This window comes from Rhopalosiphum maidis, chromosome 4 (genome assembly GCF_003676215.2).
Source record: "Rhopalosiphum maidis isolate BTI-1 chromosome 4, ASM367621v3, whole genome shotgun sequence".
Taxonomy (NCBI): domain Eukaryota; kingdom Metazoa; phylum Arthropoda; class Insecta; order Hemiptera; family Aphididae; genus Rhopalosiphum; species Rhopalosiphum maidis.
In genome coordinates this window covers 24,894,723-24,917,464 of record NC_040880.1, presented here as the reverse complement: position 1 = coordinate 24,917,464, position 22,742 = coordinate 24,894,723, and the positions used below count along the sequence as shown (strand labels likewise).

The 22,742-nt window shown below is 29.4% G+C and overlaps 1 protein-coding gene across 4 annotated transcripts in view; it reads left to right on the top strand.

Annotated features, from left to right (window-relative positions):
- Positions 1 to 22,742, top strand: part of LOC113552287 (transcription factor AP-2-epsilon) — a 165,371-nt gene that overhangs the window by 74,835 nt on the left and 67,794 nt on the right. For 2 of the 4 annotated variants that reach the window (XM_026955108.1, XM_026955117.1), the window contains exon 3: positions 14,353 to 14,500. In XM_026955108.1, coding sequence (XP_026810909.1) covers positions 14,435 to 14,500 — 66 coding nt within the window. In that variant the 5' untranslated portion in view covers positions 14,353 to 14,434. Of the gene's footprint in view, positions 1 to 3,130; positions 3,726 to 14,352; positions 14,501 to 22,742 lie in introns of those variants that run through there. The other 2 variants (XM_026955100.1, XM_026955125.1) reach the window with 2 other exon arrangements.

Below are 22,742 nucleotides of genomic sequence, written 5' to 3'. Positions count from 1 at the left end.
AATGTGTAAGTATTATATAGATACTTTAATAAAATAATATTATTGAAAATTTCTAAATATGTCCATGTTCTAAATAAACAAATTTGACTAATAGTCTTATTGTTATGAAACCCAAATTATGTTGTAAATAGGTTCAACTCATGAGCTGCACGATTTAAAATATTTATTACGACTATTACGCAATTATATTATAAAAATACAAATTATAATAACATTGCTAAATTACAATTATATAGGTGTTGCGTATTATATATATTATATTGAATAATAATTTAAATTTGTGTTTAGCCAATATTTATAATTATATATATTAAAATAATAGTCTAAAATTAATAGTATTGTAACTTTTATTATTAAAATATAATAATATATTTTGAAGTCAAACAAACTAATTTCAAAAATTAGATCTCAGTAGATTTCAAACATACCTAAATCTTCATTGAGTATATATTTTATATAATGGTCACTGTAGCAATGGATATGTTAAATTTGAATAACAATAATATAATAACAATAAAATATCATTGTAAAGTATTTGAAAAAAAAATGTTTATACAGAGACGATGATGATGGTGTTTCAAACTCTATTGCAATATTCTAAGAATATTTTATAATACATATATATATATATATATATATATATACTTTACTAGTAATAATGTATGCGATAGGTTAAACTAATTTTTAATGAAATTATATATTACTTATATTAATATTATATAGTATATATAGAAAATAATTATTATTCATTATAAATTATATACCATATTATATATACATAATTGTTTTTAACGTATACAAAACTCATCATAAAATAGATTCTGCAATAATTATTATTTATTATGTACCTATTGTACCTATATAGATAGGTACTGTAGAATAAAGTGTAAAGATGATATGTGTGCTATATTAAATAGATTATAAAGTCAAAAAAAGTTTTAACATTGATAATTGTCATTGTGTATACAAAATAATTATACGAAATTTAAAAAAAAAATAATGTTTTACCCAAGATTAATATTTTTTAATAACAACAAAATAATTAAAAACGCTATACCTATATATAACATAGGAATATTGTATTATTTCTCATTTAATAAGTCAAGTAATATTTATTATTGTAAAAACCATTAATGAGAAATATTATTGTATACGAGATATTCAAATTTTAGTTTTTAAAATTACAATATTATGAATATTCAACCTCAAAATATTTTTAAAATAATTTTGATAATCTTTGTAAAAATTATAACTTGAAACAGTTATAAAAAAAAAATATGATTTTTTCGATGGTGTCTAATTCCTATAAGAACAACTTACGAAGAACAATGTTTTCTATTGTCAAGCTGTTTTGCAAACAAACAAAAATCCGAACATAAAAGTTCAAATGTCTACATAGTATGGTGTTAATAACAATAAGCTATTTATAGCTTAACATTTAATGAAGATATTTCTTATCTTTTTTCCATTTTTCCTTCATTCTCAACAATATATAATATATATATTTACTACACGTTTACGGTTTATACTATTTATACATTGTATTATATTTCGTCACATCATTATTATACCTATTTACGGGCTTAAATCACTACTCAAAAGAATATTATTATAAATATAATAAATACAATATAACCTGTATTAAATCGAGTTTAACAATTTTGAATTTTCATCGTACCTCTATCTAACCGAAACCAAGGTGACATTAAAAATATTAACATTATAGTTTCTAATTATTATTATATTTTATTTTATTCGTTTATTTTTATCAATTGTTGTTATTATAATATGCAATACGCATTACAATCTCATATTGTATTATAATGATTTTTTTTCTATTGTACTGCAGTTTGCCTATATATAATTGTAGAGTTATTCTATATAAATAAATAATCATTTCTTTTTAAAATTAACTTTTTTCAGTACAATTAAAGTTTATAATTTTATATAAAGGTACCTACGTGTACGTATTATATTTAATATTATTATAAACCATATTTTAATTGACTATATACGAAATTAATACGAAAACGATCTATATATATATATATATATATATATACAGTCGACTAGCCGAGTCGCAATAACTCAAAAAACTTGACAACTCGAATTGTTTTTTTATTACTCTAGAAATATAAATTATATATTATAATTTATATAAATTCGAGTCAGATAATATTTCGAAGTGAATTTTTATCTGCCTTCAACTTCAAATTATCGCGACTCGACTGTAATTCAGAACAGATAACATCTATGGTATATTATATTTTATAGATGATCTATAAATACGAACGAACGACCGTTACGACCTGCAGTATATGTAGTTTTTCTGCTGCAACTATCGCGGACGTCCGGCTGCTTGGCCGACGGTGAAGTCTCATATTTTATCGTACAATAATACCATTATACATGTATGACGTGCAAAGGCGTCGTGCCTGCGCCGTCATTGTACGCATATCTATATTAATATATAATATCATGCTATACGGACGACTGTGTTTGGCACGGCGCGCGGTCGACGGACTGCGCGTTGCGCGCGCGTCGGTGGCGGGAGCGAGCAGGACAATATGCTGTACAAGAAGTCATTATTAATATTATTGGCGAATTCGTTTGTTGCATTACGTAGTATGTTCCATAATATATAGTGAGTTTCTCTCGCGAAGGAATAAAGCATAATAAATCGGCGCGTATATATTATACTCACATCGTGCACGGTGTATTAAAGTAATAATATTATAATAACGACCGAGTAGTACCTAACCCGTGTGCAGGTACTAACCTATAAAAATAACAGCGTATTGTAAGTCATAATAAACGCGCGGCGAGTACATACAATATTATAATATTCCACGATATGCGTACAATATATTATAATATACAATATTGCCGTCGTCGTGGTACCATAACACAGTAATATGGTACGGACGGCGCGGCGCGAGAGACGGTCGTCGACGACGGGTACCGTTGATAATCGGACGCGCAACCGGTCCGGGGGGGACCAATGAGGTGTGGGCGCCGCGGCCGGCCGACCAATGACGGGCCCGTGGCCCCGGCGCGGTCGTGTAGTGGCTACGAGCCGCGGGCACCGGCACCGCGGCGGTGGTGCCTGACCGTCAGTCGGCCACCTATACGCGCCACCGAACAACCGCGTAAACACACACGCGCGCACGCACACACGCACACACTCGCCCGCTCGCTCTGTGTTATCGCTACGGGCCACGTTTCCGGGCGAACCGCACGATACACCGATATATCTCGATACAATAATAATATTTATTATATTATCGCGCGCTGTGTTCTGTCGCTGCTGCCGCTCGTCGCACGCGGCTACGCTCACGGTTATAACGTTCGCTGCAGTGCGCGCGTATAATATCACACTCATTCGCGCCCGGACCCGCCGCCGCAACAGCCACCCTTGGGCGCTACCCTCGGGAATATTGCCGAGATGACTTCGTTTCAACCGTCATCGCGACTCTAACGCAACGAAAATATTTCGCCGATGTGTGTGTGCGTGTGAACGTGCATTGGTATATACAGTGCGGAATCCCGTCGAGATTTTCGTAATTATTCCTGTTACACCGCGATAATATGAGTATATAATATAATATACTTGTCAATAGTTCTATCGGTTTGTATTTATAGTGCGCCCCCGAACACGTGATTCACTACGTTCTGCACGCGTGATCGCCTATATATATACAGTGGATACGTAAATAAATGGTAAAGTACGAAATCGCATCACTATTCGGTATTATACCTATTAATAATATACCTATTTTATATTCATCACGCGTTATAAACGGATGTTTTGATGTATTAGGCTTTGATACGGCGTTATTATAACCGTGGTTGTCAATAATACTATATATACCATGTACTTTACAACAGCTTCCGGCTAAGGTCGCCGAACGTTCGCGCCTCGAGGCCGAATCCTCCGGATACTTAACCCTTTGGAGATTCGCCTTAGGTACCTACAACTTGAATGCATTATTGTTTTCTGCGATGTTGAATAAAATATACATATTAAGCGGTTGTTTTATGTGTCATATAATTATGCGTATAATACATTATATTATGATACATCATCGTTTATTTTATTTTATAAGGCATAATATCTTTATGAAATCGATACTTTTGTAAATTTATTTTTAGTAGGTAGATATAACCTCCTCTATACGTAGTCCCATTTCAATCGAATTTTCACGAAATTATTTTATAATAATTTTTCTGTTTTCATTAAATTAAATTATGTAACTATATATTTTACTAAGTATTAATAGGCTTACATTTTAAACATCTCATTAATTTTTTTTTATACTTTTGTTATTTTATTATTAAATAATTTAAACTTATAATTATGTGAATAATACCTATACTATATCATAAATTATTTTCCTAAGTATACTATAAATTCAAATCACTCATTTGGTAATTCTAAATTTATAATTTTAAAGTCTAAAAATCTAAAAATTTTTTCATAATAATATCCAAAGCTCTGCAGAAATACATCATTGCATACATTAAGTGCAAAATATAATATATATATACTATAAAGATAATTTATTTAAAAAGCAAAAAAAAACTAAAAATAATTATTTTTATTCTATCATTAATTCATTTAAAAACTATTTAAAATAGTACTACAAATATAATTATTTATTTTTCAAATTTTAAATTATAATATAGACTTTATAAAGCTGTTATTTTTTATTTAAATTATTACATTATTAATTTCATTATATGGGTAATGTAGGTATAAGTATATAAGCTTTTTTGTATTTCCTTGTAGGTATAGTAAGTTAAGTACTTTATACATGTACGTATGTTAAGTATGATAAAATTACATAGACTGTATATTATACTGTATAATATATAATAGGTATTAAATTATAGAAACGTAGGATTAAACTAACTATTCTCAGAATTGTATCTATAATTATAAAAGTTGAAATAAATTATAATTTATAAATTAAAACAAAACATTTTTAATAACAACTACTATTATAATAATTGCATTGTGAATTCTTAAAAATAAGACGACTAACATACTTGAAAAATAATATCGTGATAAAACGCATAATAATTTACAAAACATAACAATATATTAGGTACAGATATATATATATTAGCTGTTAGACATAAATATTATATGTTGATCAATGATAAAAATTCTTATAACTATAAGACTACTAGTAAATATAAAATAATACAATTGCACCTAATATTCCTCACATTAGGCAGCATAGGCTACCTATATACTACACTTAATTTATATTTTAGACAAGTTATTATTATTTTATGATATTATACCTACCTACACGGTAATTTATATTTCGAGATCTTACCTAATATGTAATATAATATGTAGATCACATTATGAACTTAATATACATCTATATATATATATATACTAATTCATTAGATTTTAATTACTTTCAGAATAATCTCAACAGAAGTTGAGTATTATACCTATAATTGAAAATAATGCATAATAAAATAGTAATTAAATCGTAATAAATAAGATAAAATTATAAAACCATACATTCTACTTTGTGAGAGCCTGGATTCTTACTATTTTATTATTTTCACTTTTTCTTTATATTGTTTATTGTTTTTAATTATACTGTCATTGTAATACCTATAGGTTATACCTCTGATTAATAAATTATCAAACAAGACCCGCATACGACCTACACGTAAATTCAATATTATGAATAGGGTTTATTTTTATTGAATAGTTTCAGTGAAAATCAATCAAATTATGTTTGCGGTAGGTATTCCAATATGCTAAGCATAATATTATGTTAATATATTTGTTAACTTTCGAAACCGGTTGCTATAAAAAATTCATTTAAAAAAATGTCTTACAATCGCTTTCGATCATACACAATAATAAACATGCTATTATCATTGTCATATCCCTATGCAGACTGAATATTGTACATATATATATATAAAAATTCATCACTCGTATGATGATAAGTTTTGTTGACAAGACCTACATATATATATTTTATAAAATAAAAAGAGATGAGCTGAGATTATATTATAACATATTTATATACTGTATTGTTATTATGTTACTTTCCTGTTTGTTTATATTTTCTTAAAATCATAACAGAAACGGATAAAAATCAATCTTTAACGAATAATAAACATTATAATTTACAAAATATATTGTTTTTTGATTAGGTACCTAGGTACTATATAGTACATATTATATACGTATAATATGATATTTCAGTTCTACGGGTAGGAATCTATGGTAATTGTGTGGTGTACCTATATGATTTTCACTTGATAACGAGAAAGGGCAGAATCGAACTTACCTGTAGATAAATATACAACAGTTGTACATAGATTCTCGTATATTAAAAAGGTACGAGGTACAGGCACCTATATATTTTCTTTTGTATACTTGGTGAGCGCGTGTGTAATTACGAGTAATTTCTTTTCGTCTTTTATTGCTGCCGTATTATCATTTCACAAGGTTGCAGTATCACATGTTCCTATGTAGACGAACAGAAGCAATGACAAACGCACAGACACACGTATTATATATATATATATATATATATATATATATATATATATATATATAATATTGAGGCTGGCGGTGTGATTATTTAATAATGCCACCGGTCCGCAGTCAAGTCAAAATAACAGGACGAAATGATAATACACATCGCGTGTCAGCTCCTCGGTTTTATATGCATTACGACGGGCATGTTGTGTACGTGCAAGGGGTGTATGTAATAAAAGAAAAATGTGTCATTATATCGACAGGTCGGAGGCGACCAATTCGGTTGATTGAGAGTAACGAACACAGAATTACATACAGGTAGTATGTAATGTGCCGCGGCTACCACGCATTTGGCGGCGCGTGGGAACTTTATCGCGCGATAAAATGTGTCACGATTTATTGTACTCATACAAATAAATAAATTGTTGGATGATGATCAATGGGGTATCATTATTGTTTATTGATTTCTATTAGGCAGGTACCTAGTTCGGTGGTTTAATATTGGATTGTAAAGGCAAGGTAATAGTGAATAAAATAAAATTATTCGTATGATAACACGATGATATGACCATTAAAAATACACTTGACTTCGATTAGTACACAAAACATATTTTAAATATAATATCGTGTAAAACTCTGGTATATTTTATTATTCCGTAGACAGGTTCTTTACTATTCAGTTCATTAAATTGTAAATTACCACGGTGGCAATTACGAATAACGTGATTAGTGTTTCATAGAATCTACTATTAGGTACCTATCTATATATCATATCCTATACTTATACTATATTTTATATTCATTGAAACTCATATAACCTATAAACTACCACACAAAATATATATTTTTCCTTACGTCATATTATAATAATTTCAATATTTACCCAATTCAAATTTTGATAATGTTCCGCAACTTTTAGTATTTAGCTATATATAGTAATACGCCGTGAGGAAAATAAGTTTGAAAACCATACTAGCTCAAACACTTAAAGCAAATATTACAATGCGTACATAGTATATACTATCGACTATACTTATTTATACCTATTGAATATTTATTGATTTTGTAATTTTTGTTAACTACCCACACCACAAGATGTAATTAATAAAATGATTTAAATGTTTATATTATACATTTTTATAGATTTTTATTACAAATACATGTTTGATACACGACTACTAAAATAGGTTAAAATTGTTAAAAAACTTAAAGTGTTATAACTGGATTAATTTCGTATATAATTTTACTATATTATGTATGTTTCAGTGTTAGTATAACCTAACCTGATAATATTTTTTTTCTTTTGTTATTTGCTGTTAAGTACCCGTTGAATGAGGTAATGAAGTTACAATTATCTCACGATATTAAATTATAGTAGACGCATATAAATAGGGCTTATGATGAGTATGCTTTATTATAATGTGAATTGTCATGTTTTTTGTATATAGACATATTCAAGATTATAATAACTTAAGCTTTATTTTTAAATTTTTGAAGAATTATGAAAATTATCTACATTACAAAATTTGGTTTTTAATTAATCTCAGTACATTATTTCTAGTTAAATTTACCCATTAATCATTAATAGTATTTATGGATATAGGTATAATATAATTAGTACAATTATTATATAGTTCACTAAACTTATATTTTAAATTATAGTAAATTAAAAATGACTATAAGCAAACTGAATATGTATTTATAGTGAATGGGTTCATTTGCATAATTACTAACCTACATGATGTCATGATGTATATAAAATACTATGAAAATAGTATAGAAATAAAACAAAACAAGTTTTTAGCTTATTTTGTTTTATATGTGATTCTATACATTTTTAAACAAACATAATTTATATTTTTTTTCAATTTAATACACTTACATCCAATAACTCATGTACTTAATTTAAATCTATTCCTAAATATTATACCTTTAAATCTGTGGCTACTTATTTATACCTTTTTATTTTTTTTGTCACAAAAAATAGATATATTCATGGGTATTCTCGCCCTTCTTATAGTTCTTAATATCAGAGTATTGGAGTAGGTATATTATGTTTATATATTTTTCAATGTAAACAATATATAAATAAACTAAGATTTTGCAATAATATCAATATAAAACTTTCAAAAAGTATACTATTCACTTATTTAGAAAAAAATGAACTATTAACTGCATTTATATTATTGGTACCAATAATAATAATAATACGTCCATGCTTTGTTATAAAACATAATGACAATGTTCTCTACGTTATGCTATAATGGAGTATTGTGTCTCAAGTAAATCTCTCGTAATAAATAAAACTACGTAATTTTCGCTTATATTCTTATAACGATAACGGCCGATCCGTATACTGCACGTGTAAATGTAAAATATTACGTATAATATACCTACTTACTAACGAGCCGTATTTTGTTTATTTAATTCAATACATGAAAAAAAGAAAACCAACAACCGTGTTAACATTGAAGACCTGGAATCAAAACAAATTCACTACAACAATAATATTCTCAAACGGGCGAGTGTCGTAGTCACCATAAATATTATTATTTTGTATATTTTTATTTTCCCAGCCGAGTGGTTTCATCTACGCATCTGATGCGAATAGACTGTAATATAGCCTGGGTTACTCTAATCGTACTCTTATGAAAAATAAAATAAAATAGTGCCATAGATCGCGTAAAATTACATTCTATTAAATGGCCAGATGTACGTAGTTATATATATATATATATATATATATAAAGTGTATAATGTATATTAAAGTATAATTGTACGGACATGTAGGTATACGCGCGCGACTAGACATGTACCTATTTTTATATTATGTAGGTACCTACCTATATAGATATAGACTTAAAACCTGGGTACAAGTTAGACACCAACTATATTATGTATTATATATATGTATACGTCCCTGACAAACGATTTATATAATTTCTCTTTTACTTTTGTTTCTCGTTTGTAACGCGCAAGCATGCTGCAGCTGTATGTAGGTACGTCGCAGTGTACACTGATAGAGTGGCTCGTCGCAACACCGTGTTATTATTGTTATAGTATTGTTTATTATATATTATATTGTTATTACGTTTTCGGGCAAAACAATCATTAAAAAGTCATAAGCGTCGTTACCTACCACCATACGTCTCATATACATATACTGATATACGCGACTGACTCTTATATACATTAAATTATACATTTAGTGAGAATATCGTGTGTGTGTGTGTGTGTGTGTATGCGTGCGCGCACGCTCGCGTTTATACGGTTCGATGCGAAACACCTGTAGTATGACGAAGACCAGATTGAATATAACAGATATTATATAGGATGATTCATCAAGCATGCACACCTACTTTTTCTTTTTCAATAATGCAGTTATTCAAAATCTGATTTTTGGAATTTTAAGAATTTTAAAATATAGATACTTAAACAAGAACATTTTTTCGAATTCTTGAAATTTTTTAAAGTACACAATAATAAAGAGTATTATATTAATCTACCAACATTTATAATTTGTAAAAGTGGTCCAATTGATATGATAAACACTAGATCCAATATTACATCTGATTTATATGTTTTTATAAAACCTTTTTTAAGGATAATTATTCTTAGCATAAAAATTATAATGAGTTCTTACATTAAATTATTCACTATTATTCACAATTATTCACTAAATAATTTACACAAAAAAGAAGGGTTTTTGTTTGAAAAACAGAAGTTTGTATCGCCATCACGGAACTACACGACTCCTCTAATAGAACAAGACATCCTATGAACTCAAAAATATGGTCTTTAGATATATATTTAAAAATGCCAAGTCATAAATTGAATAAATTCATTTTCAAATTGATAAACAGGTGTGAACATGCTCAGGGTGAATCACCCTGTACAAACATAATAATATAATGTATGGGACGGATCGGGCGATTTATATTGAGGTCGTTCGTCGCCGCCGCGTTAAATGATTATAAGAATTAGAGATGGTCCGACGCCGATAACAGTATACACACCGCCGTGAGTACGCTCGCGCAATAATTATTATTATAGGGCTTGGCTGGGCGCGCGGTTTTGATCGGCTCGCGATATACGCACTCGTCTGCAGTGCACTCCTCTGGCCTATGTGTATTGTAAATCGTCCGCCTCCCCCACGACCGCTCGACCGTATGGGCGTACCCGACACAACGATATATACGCGAACATATAGTTACCCGTATTTACCTGTACCTAGGCGCTAGGGTGCTAATTATTAGTATTTTTAGAGACACACTAAATATATATATATATATTTTACCTCAGGTACGCGCTTTGTGTATGTGTTTTTTCGTTTCGTCGTCCTCTTTCCACGGATTTCAGGTCAGTTCCAGGCGTATCGTGAGAGCAGACGCGCTATGCACGACGGACCTATTATAGTAGACCGGGTAGTTATCTAATAGAGACTAAATAAGTAATACTAATATTATGAGCGAAAGATAAGTTTGTTCGGGAGAGAATAGGCGCAAATAACCCTAAAATATTTAGAGGGACTTAAGTACCAAACACATTTTAGAGGAAACAGACTCTCACCATCACTTTCAAAGACCGTATAGTATATAACGTCTCTACATAACATTTGATATAACTAGTATTAATTAATAAAACTAAGTTTATTATAATAATGTATTTAAATCAATTATATTAAGTTAACATCCTACACGAAACAATTCATTTATATATTTAATAGTAAGTAATATAATAATGATTAATAAACATACTAGCCACTCATTGAAAATGTACGCTTGTTTTTAGCATATTTATTTAAAATAGTATCATTATTAAGGACAACATCATCTCTTTCGATACATGGATAAATGATAATTTACAAGTCCAACAGTCTATTCCTATATTGTGGTACGTGTTTATGATTTTTAATTATTATTATTTTAAGATAATCGCAAGATTCGAAGTGTTAAATTACTCAAATTCATGAGATCTAAGCACCCTTATTAGCACCCTTGCACCGATTTGCGCCAATGAATATACGTATACCGTATACGCCGTTACGACATTTCGTTTGCTGTACCGTTAAACTTGAAATTTATAATGATATTGTACGAATTGTTATACACACTGATATAATAGTGGTATCATAATATTATATAGGTACCACCCGTAAAAACCAACGGCAACTACGACGAATCCGACGATTTTATACATCTATATGTATCACAATATACAGTACTTATTAGTTATTTGTAGACGTCGGAAACGCGTGCGAGCGTTATGATTTAATGTATATAATTTCCGTTTTATTGCCGACTGGTGAAAAAAATACATACTTACATAGTAACGGGCGTCGTTTCAATTCGTTAGGAACTTTGGAAAAAAAAAATAATGATATCGTTTCGGTGCCGCCGCGCACCATACACAAGCGCCTTGAATACTATTATAACACGAGACGCGTTTTATACTTAGTGAACTACGCCTGTACGTATACGGGCGGGTAGGGTAGAAGAAAAAAATACAATATAGCGTTTGATTGTTTCGAACGATTCTCTTCGGGAACAAACGCCAAACGCTCAACACTAAATATCGTCGATATACCCGCGCTGCATTAATTTCGAACACAGCGCGTTATTAAAACTGTAATAATAATAATAATATTATATACCTACCTGTTTGATATTTTTTTTCTCCTTTTGGAATGCGGACGGTCCACCGAAAATGTCCGTATTATATACCTGCAGTGCAGACGTAGAGACCAATATACAGACGGACGGAAAAGTAAAAATAATAACTCTTGTATTGAGAGAAAAAAAATTATCATTATTATTATTATTATTACGATCGCCGCGGCCGGGGCTACCGGAGAACTGAATTCCAGAAATGCTCGAGTGAGTGTGTGTGTAACAAGCAATTATAAATATTCCTCGTTTTGCCGCGTCCCGCGTGTATAATATAATATTATAATAGGTACACGTCCTGTCCTTTCGTATGTGGCCGATTTATTATTACAGGCATACGTATTGTATATACATACTATGATATACCTATAATATGTGTATATTCGGTCCAGCCCCCGACATCACGCGCGCGCGTAATTCGGTGCCGAGCGCACGTACGCCCGTTAATTACAAAAAAAAAAAAAAAAAAAAATGGGGAGAAGGAAGGAAAGAAAAAAAACACTTCATATATAAGCAATAAACGAATCGACGGAAACCGTATTTTAAATTATAAATTACCAATATTATACGCGTATAATACCTGCTGCGCGATGAATACGCGTGCCCGGCGTGTTTTTCGCTCAGCTTCGCGTTAACGTATCAGTATTTCCATTATAAGATGATCAGAAATGGCATAAATAACTTATAACTTATAAGAACGTTACAGTTACTTACATAACAAAATATGATGAGTTTCTTAATAAAAAATATTAAAGTATTCCTACTTAAATTTAATTAACAAAATAACATAATATCGCCAATTATTGTTTGTTACTTCTTTAGGTATTCCTTATAAGTACGTAAACTCATCGGTAATAATAATTATTATAAAAAAAAAAATGATTTTAAAAAACACCGTACTGTAAAATTTTGATTAATATATTTTATATACGTCTATGCATATACGAGTAGTACGTAGTAAGTATTGAAATATATTTCAATTAATCATAACAAAATCTTTATTTAATTATTTTACTGCAGTGTATATAGCTAGTATATATTATTATATGATATTGGGGTGTACTTAATAAATTATTTTTTAATTTTGTTTTATTGATTCGATCTTATATATGCTGATCTAATGATTTATTGATCTATACAATATAGTATAACATTGTAAACAATGAAACAACGCGAATTATGCAACATTTTTTTAAATACAATAATAATATAAGCTAGCATATTATAATTATTATTATGTAGACACAATTTATCAATTTTCGTGTAAAATGTTTGAAAAAAGCTACAATCGTGGCTTAGTATATACTATTATAGATACATTGAGTATCTATAAATGCTGTATATTCCCGTAAATATTATATATTATAATATAATGTCCTCTGCGGTATCTATATCTCTTACTTCTCATCTCGATAATAATAATAACTAAATTGTTGTTATACGCTCGTCCACCCCGATTATTTTATTAGTCGTTAATTAACTTCTACATATAATATGTATTATAAATGACGACGATACATTATATTATAGGTATAATGGTTACCCGTAGAGGGTTTTAACACACACACACTTCTAAAGTGTATCGTAACGCAAGATTATCTGTGCTTTGGTGTATAATGTATTATAATAAATATAATATTACAATTCACAATAATAATAATTACCGCGTCGTGAAAACGATCGTAATTTCGAGATTCGAGTAAAATTCGTATATTATATTATATTCTTAAATAATTATTACGTTTTTCGTACCCAAATTATGTACCGTAGATATTTTCATGTATAGGTACCTCCACCTATACGTACCTATATAATATAAATATGTTTTTCTTACACGCTAATTATTATTATCGCCGCGTTAAATACCGTCGCTGGCCGCATTATACTATACGATGTATAGTGATGCTATGTTATATTATAATATGTATATCATAATAATATCGTGTACTTACATCACGGTCGTTGTTGCACGGTCGTTATACCTATATATGCCCACAACATATATATATATAGACATGTATATATAATATCATGCGTACTATACAACCGCATATATACGACGACCGTAATTACGGGGTTTTCGACTTAACGACATGCGCTCATATACGTATATAGTCGCAGAGTGGCTAAATATTATTTTAATATTTTAATTTTTTCTCGCAGGTAACTTGTGACCGAAAGTCGAACACGAAACATCCCCACCACCACCACCTGCAGCTATTGCCGTGCCGTCGACGAGATTGACATGACTTTCAGATGCGTGCCGGCTTTTCAGCCGCTGTCGTCAGGCGCCGATTGCGCTGCTCCGTGGGTGAGTACCAGACTACTTATATAATAATATGACATTATAAAATGTTATATTGTAGGTGTTAGTATAATTTGTTCGAGATCATTGTTTTCTCATAAACCGCAATTTTCATTTGTTGTAGTTGTTGTAGTAGCATTCGTATAATACCTAAGTCTTTAAGGTATAGGTCTATAGGTACCCTCCAAAAATATTATAGGATGTGTTTTAAGCTGACCTTTTAAGTGCAATAATTGATGATCTATCAAATTGTATAAATATTTTGAAACGGTTAAGTTCTACATATTTCTTTTTATTATGATAGTATATAGAAGTCGATAAAGTGCGTTTTTTCTTATACATGGAATTAACATCCCACAATGTCGACAAATCTGTATATTATATTATAATTTGATTTTATTAGTATGTATATGTACACCAAATTTTAATATAATATAATTAAATTAGTCAATTCATATTTTTATAATTTTCACAACCTTCAATAATTATACTATTTATACTAACAAAAAATAAATTGTATGGACGTATGGTATAATACTACTAGCTACTATCAGACCATTCTATATAGTAACCCACCAGAAACATAAATGTCATAGTAACTAAAAATACTTATCATTTCCTAACCTCATCGCTATATACTGTACAATAATACAGTAAAATTAATAAATATATATTTTATTAACAGTTTTTTAACAAAATCAGCCCCCAACGTCACCTTTTGCCTGATGTTTGCAAATATTAAATAGGAAACGGCTCGGGACTAAGATCTACTTAGGTATACACTATACAGCGCGAAAACACATTATTATTTTCAACCATATAATATATATATTATGTATTAAATGAGACGATAAAATTATTGCCAAAAGTAAATCCGACCGTCGTCGTGATCTTCGCCTCCGCCCCGATGACGGCGGCGGGATGGATACAAAAATAATAAAAACCATATATATAATAATGTAATATATTATGCCCTAGTAAGGTACTGCTGCAGTATATATATTTCTGTGCGTTAGCCATTTACGTCGAGGCGGCCGACCCTATGATTATAAATCTGACCGAATATACGGTTTTTTTTCATTTTTCGTTATTATACGTATGTTATTATATAACATTATATTATATACACACTCGCGAGTCGCTCCTCTTTTATATTATTTTGTGCACGATATATATTACATTGTGATGTGCTACGCAGGACGCATCATATGTTATATTTTTTGCGTATTTATCATTCGTACGAATCTCCGTGTGGGTTAGATGTACGGTTGTTGCTGCAGTGTGTGTTCGGTGTGTCGAACCCAAGGACCCGCGTTAACCCGCAATTATAACCCGTATAATGTACCCAAGTGTACATTATTATTATATAAACAGCTATGTATCGTAACAACATCCATGTGCCCTGGTATTCGCGCGTGACGTGAAAATAGGTACACCACACATGTATAATTCTAGTATATGGTATAGGTACAGACTATATAATATAGTACCGTATAAGCGTCCCGTCTGAAGAATCGCAAAACCCATGATTTTGGTCACTGCAGGAACGCGGCGACCGTGTGGTTAAACGACTGAAACGATCTCAGCAGCAGCACCATAACGTTTATATTATATTCGAATTCGATTGTTTTAAAAACGTATTACAATATGTTTACATAAATTGAAAAATCTATTGTTTTACTTATATATATCATTCGAAAAAAAATAAAACTTCACTACATTAAAAATCTATAAAATTTCGTACACCACTAACGATAATTTCGACTAATTTTAATAAAAAATCTATAAACTATATAAAGACTATCTATGTTGTGAAAAATGAAAATACACTCCCTCGCATCCAGAAAATAACGCCTGCACTGTATAGAGTTGCACATCTGTAGTGTTTCAACAAATGAACACAATAGGTACCTATATTATATTATACGTATTATAACTTTCGCCGTATTATACAAATTAAAACATGATTTCTTCGTCAATGGTCTTATAACTTTATAAGATATAATCCAAACTAATTTATTATATTTTTCAAATAAAATTCAATTTGTAGTAACTATATGTACATATTTTAAACGTTATAATAATGTTACAATGTATATTTTGGATAATATTAAAGACATATAATTTGTGCGTTCGTACATACCAAATTAACTTACCTGCAGTTACCACTATACCTACATCTACATGATTAATAATATTAAGTACGGTAAGCAATAAATTTCAACAGCATTAATTATAAAATTTTCTTCCAGTTTTATTTGTTTGCAGAAGCCCTAAAGGCTATAGGCAAGGGGTCTACGTGTTTAGGTGTTGATTAACTTTTAAATGCATTAATACTTATATGATGACAGATTATAACTTAAACTTTTTGATACTTCCATCATAAAAACGGATGATGATGTAAAAATAAAGTTTAATTTTAATATACTCACATTTCATGAAACAATAAAAAAATGTTCAAATAAAATACTTATACCTTTTTTAAATAAATTATCGTTATAGGTACGCATTTTAATCTTAAATGTATAATTTTAGAAAAAAAATTGTTATTATATAATATATTGGGTTTTTATAATTAACTTCATAACTAGGTACAAAGATTTTGGATAACCTCGAGTTTGGTCCCAAATTTCAAAAATAGCATGAATTAAGTCCGGACATATTTTATCGAGGTACATGATGAGTTGAGTCCAGCCTATATTAGCCTTACCCGCAGAAGACACCACGTGGGAGTTGGATAGAAAGTCATCCATAATTTATTTTTTTTTTGTCACATAAATGTAACAGTTAGCTGATATAAAAAATATTAAAATATAAAATTATTATTCAATTAGCATTTTTTTCTTTTTATCTTTTTGTATATATACAATTATTATAAAATTAGCTTTAAATGTTTTGTTTTATTCTTTTTACCGTTAATAGTTTATTTACAATATAGTTTAAATTAAAGAAGAAATCTAAAACCCACTGTCCGGTTATTCCGTTAATCGTTTATGATGTACCAATTCAACTTGAGTTGTGTAATTAAAATAAAATATTACCGTGAACCCAACTCGTGTGTATTTTACACGATTAACTATCACGGTACCCAACTCAAGTTTTCCAAGATTTTATAATTTATTCTTTACAGTGCGAAAAAAGTGTTATTTCGTGTTCATTGTTTGCACATTTTTTAACAATCATTAGGTACGTTTCTTGCACGGAGTTGTGGCGCGCTCTATTTACATGATTATTCACTGTTGTTTAGTGCTGCATTCAAGCGGAGATTTCTTTATACATATTAGTATATACATAAAACCGACAGATAGCGCTTGATATCTATTTTTATATTTTCGATTTTGGTTTTAATATATAGGTACAATAAATATTTTTGCTAATAATACCTTTAATATAGTAATAATAAAAACAAATAATAACTATCATTGTTAAGTTATTCTTATCAAAATTCACAAATAATGGAGTTCAGACAATTCTTATTTTATCAAAAGGTTAATAATAATAAATCTCCGATTAAAGTGGTAATAATATTTAATGATAAGTACCTATTTTTATTTCAATTAAAAAATATAAACACATCTACATCGAATTTTTAGTTATTATGATAGTTGCAAATGAGGCCCATATTTTTTAAGCAAATTTTTTTATGTATACTGTAAATTTAAATATTTTTATCGTTTCAAAAACGATTTTTTTTAGTTTTTTGTCTTTTATAAAAAAATATTAAAATTATTTTTATGATCAAATAAAAATTATAATTTATAATAACAATAGTTATACCGATAAAAGTCATTGATACATTAGTATTCTGTGTGAACTTACCTCATCATTCTAAAAAAAAATACGTCCTAAGGTTTGAATGAAAATATAGTACTAGCTATAATATAATACTGATTGTATATACATATTATATACGTATGCCTATATTACTTGATTTCAATTTATATCTTAAGTATAATAGGTACTTACATACAAACTAGTTAAAATTTCAGTTTGGTATATTTATTATTAATACTTTCATATTAGTATTATATTAGATATTTTAATTCTTACCTGTTACCTCGTGCTTATACATAGGAAGAGCCGTAGAGATAATCCTAGAACTCATCTTTACTTTCTAGTTTCTACTGTCTAGTTGTAAAATTTATTAGTTCTCGCGTATTATAGATAAATCAATTTTAATAAAAATTTTCTGAGAAATATGCATGTATTTATTAAATGCCGTTTTGCCATGTCACTGCATGATTGGAAATCGCGAAATTTATTAATTTTTATTAAGAAAAGTATTAAAAACTATCAGACTATACTTAAACTTTTCTATAAATTCTGAATACATTTATATAATAAACCTATTAAGTATATAGATAACAATTGACTCAATTTTTAATCTTTTACAAACAGAACAATAATGTAGGTGCATTATAGAAAGTATATATTATATTATAAATAACATATATTCATAATTTAAATGTATCTAACCATCCTAGCCTGATAGCGAATATTTCTCAAGTATTGCAATAATAATGTTATAAATTAGAATAATATATAATAATATTTTCAACAGTATTTCACTGCTCATTTCATGTATGTATATTAGTGCTTTGTATTAAATAATTTTGATAACAAAGATATTATGCTGCGGCAATAATTTTATTAGAATTCAAATTTATAAATTTGTTAGTATAGTCTTTGACTTTTGACTAAACTTAAAAGTTACAAAAATCACAATTTGAATAATTTAATATTAAAGAAAAAATAGGGGTGATCATGCTTGATGAATCACCCTGTATACGATGCGTATAATATGAAGAAGGCAGAATAAAACATTTTATTGGTTTCCATCAATATTATAATATATAATATAATATAGTCGATCAAATGAGTATAAATACGTATAAAATAATAATATATTGTACTGCTACCGTCGTCGCCGACACACATATTTATACCTATATAATGCCCGTATAAAAACAGTATAGTATAAATAATCGCCAATAGGATTTTCTATGGGAACTCGCGGAAGGTTCAGCGCATACAACTTTCTACTCTAAATATTTGCATGCGTAAAATCAATATAAATTATAATAATGCATATTCGTGTGTGCAGGTATAAATAAAACAACTTGAACGTCTATCCACGCGACAAACTAAAACAAAACTTGTACGGAATAATTTCGGTTTTTTTCGTTAATCATCAATTTTCCTACCTATCCAGTATAATTTAAGTGATATATATATATATATTCGTATAATATTGTCTCTATCACAACTAGAATACTTCGTACTATTCATTATTGCACCTCATTAATTTACAGTCTCTGTAACTATATTATTATACACTAGATAGGCTGAAATTAAAATGATTTATGTATTTTTGGATAACACGACACGAGACGACTGTAAGAGAGTATCAATTATTAAGGCAATATTTTACTGTTATTATACTTTGTAACATACGTCGGTTTTCGTAGTTTTGGTAATCTGTGTTTGGTAAGTATATCTATGTGTATTGTGTATACTGTTTGGTCTGGTTACGGATAAAAATATGTTTAGTAGTAGTGCGTAAGCGCTGTGATAACATACCAATTGAATTGGAATTTTTTCAATTTTATGGTAACCCGCGAGTTATAAATTGATGTATAACATGAATTGACCAATCACCGCGGAGTATAATTTTACATGATCAACACGAAATACCCGAACATGGTAGCAGTAGATTCATGTCTTAAAGTCTTTATTAAACCCATATTCTTATAATACTAAACATTTTGATTTTTATGGACACATAGAAAATATGAAATATTAAATAAAGACGTTTATTCGTTCTCAGATTGTAGGTATATAAAGTTTTATTTTACATAGGACAAAATACGTATATTGTTCATTAATACGTTAAACATTATAGAAGGCCCTCGCCTCCTCGGCACCGCCCAATTAAAATGTCTAGTTAAAACTCTAAGGGTTTTGATTGTGCTCTATTTATGCTGGTTTGTGCTACAATGTCTTTTATGCTCAATCTATTCCAAAGTTATTATTCGCAATTTTTATTAGTTAGTCTTGAGAACACGCTGACACCGGTCAAATAAAATCTCATGTTAAGACACGGGGATATTTTATTTGTGCTTCATTTATACTTGGTATGTTCCCAACACCAACCAACGTCCAAGGTAAATTACAAATAACTTTGGAAGAAATTGAACACAAAATAAGGAATATCGTATTTAGCACAAACAGCAAAGATGCCAAATAGATTAAAAATGGAAGTCTTGGATTAGAATTTGAAGTTTTAATTGATGGAAACATGGACCTTTCTGTGCACCCGTGACAATTCAAAATAATTTTAAAGTTAAATCTGACATATAAGATAACAGCAGATTCGAGAACGACGTTACCTATGTATACGTAATAGTACCTATACCTACGTGAACGAAGATTTTTTTTATGGAATAACACACGATGTACCTACAAAGTATGAAGTTAGATAATATACACTTAGATGATAAGTTGAATTCCACCTATATAGCATTATCCAAAAAATCGAGTGTTTTCCGTCAAAATACTCGCCCTGTATAGTTTCACCATTCGTTTCCAATACTCATTTCATTTAGTGTGAGTATATGCGACAACGTATAGCATCATAATTCATAATACATATTTTATTACACTGTTATTGTTGTCTTGCGTAAACCCGTTGTAGCGCCGCGTCGGTCAGGTAAACCTCCGATGAATTTCCGTGAGCGGGAGGACGGTTTTCGTGAGGGGGAAAGCTTGAAATGTTTATGAGCTGCAATCAATGTTCGAGTTATAATACATAATACGTATATGCATATATTTATGTATACATATAGTTAGGCACTTTGAGTGACGATATGTTCAAGTATATATGTATATATATGTGTGTGTTACAAGTATTGAAGTATATAATGTATGTTAACCGTGTACGCGTGTTATAGATTATTATTATTATTATTATACATAATACCTATAAGTGGCAATACGGTGAGCGTTATAGGTATGCAATAAATGCCATTATATATACGATATTATTATTATAAAATGGTCGGAGTAAACGCGCGCACACGGATTATGCGCAAAACACTATAAAACGACGTAAAAATATAATGTAGGTATTATATTATGTGCGTATATATATATTATGTTAAGTATTAAAAAAATTCTCGCGGCGCCATAATTTATACGGCAGTGCAATAAAAAAAAATTCCATCGGTAGTTATCGCGGGTAGGCTGCAGCGTACTTGCATTGCGTATACCTATAATATAATATAATACGTGATATATATTATAGTAGTTATACAGTGTGTCTCATCGCATTTGTTATCGTGCACATCCGCCTCCTACCCATACTTTTTAAATGTACAAAATTATATTTAAATTCCTATTCATAACGGAAAATGGATATTATGGGCGGATTCGAATTTTAAAATATTTACATAAATTATACCCATATGAAATTTGTCTAATGTAAATTTTATATGATCAATTAATCATATATGATATAATTGATACCATTTCGATACTATATAGTATAGTGATTAGTTTTCTAAATGTTATTTCAAAAACGTAAAATAGAAAAAAATTTACCAAAGGGGACACACATAACGCGGTGAGACTGTACGTATTACGTGCTGCTTTGTAGCTGCTCCACTCTGACCCGGCGTGACGCCAATCCATGTAGGTATAGACCCAGTTGTGGCGTTTTTAACGCACGGCTACTGTGAATTATTTACGTCATGTATAATTCATGCCGGTATAGAATAATAATGCATAATAGTCATAATACACATATACGTGTGATATTATTAGATTATATAGGTACCTATAATATTATTTACTGCTGCCATTACAGCTCACGACGAAAGTCGATAAATTAAAAAATACTAGATTTATTCGTTAAATTATTATTATTACTCGAGACATATAACTGTATAAGTATATAAATTGCGAAATATATAATATTATAATATACAAAATAAGTAACATAATAACTTACTAGATACGTATATATACGTATGGATCTATCATCTATCTGTTTAACTGATGAACACACCAATTTGTATTAGTCAATAATTGTGATAATAATTTCGACGGGAACTATCCAGAAGTACTAAGAATTTTAATGAAGACAGTTACCTGCGGACTGCAATCATACCGTACATAGACAATAACCATGGTAGAAGCATCTTCGACCACGGTTACTGTAAGATCGTCCGTATTGGTTATCTGCAGGTAC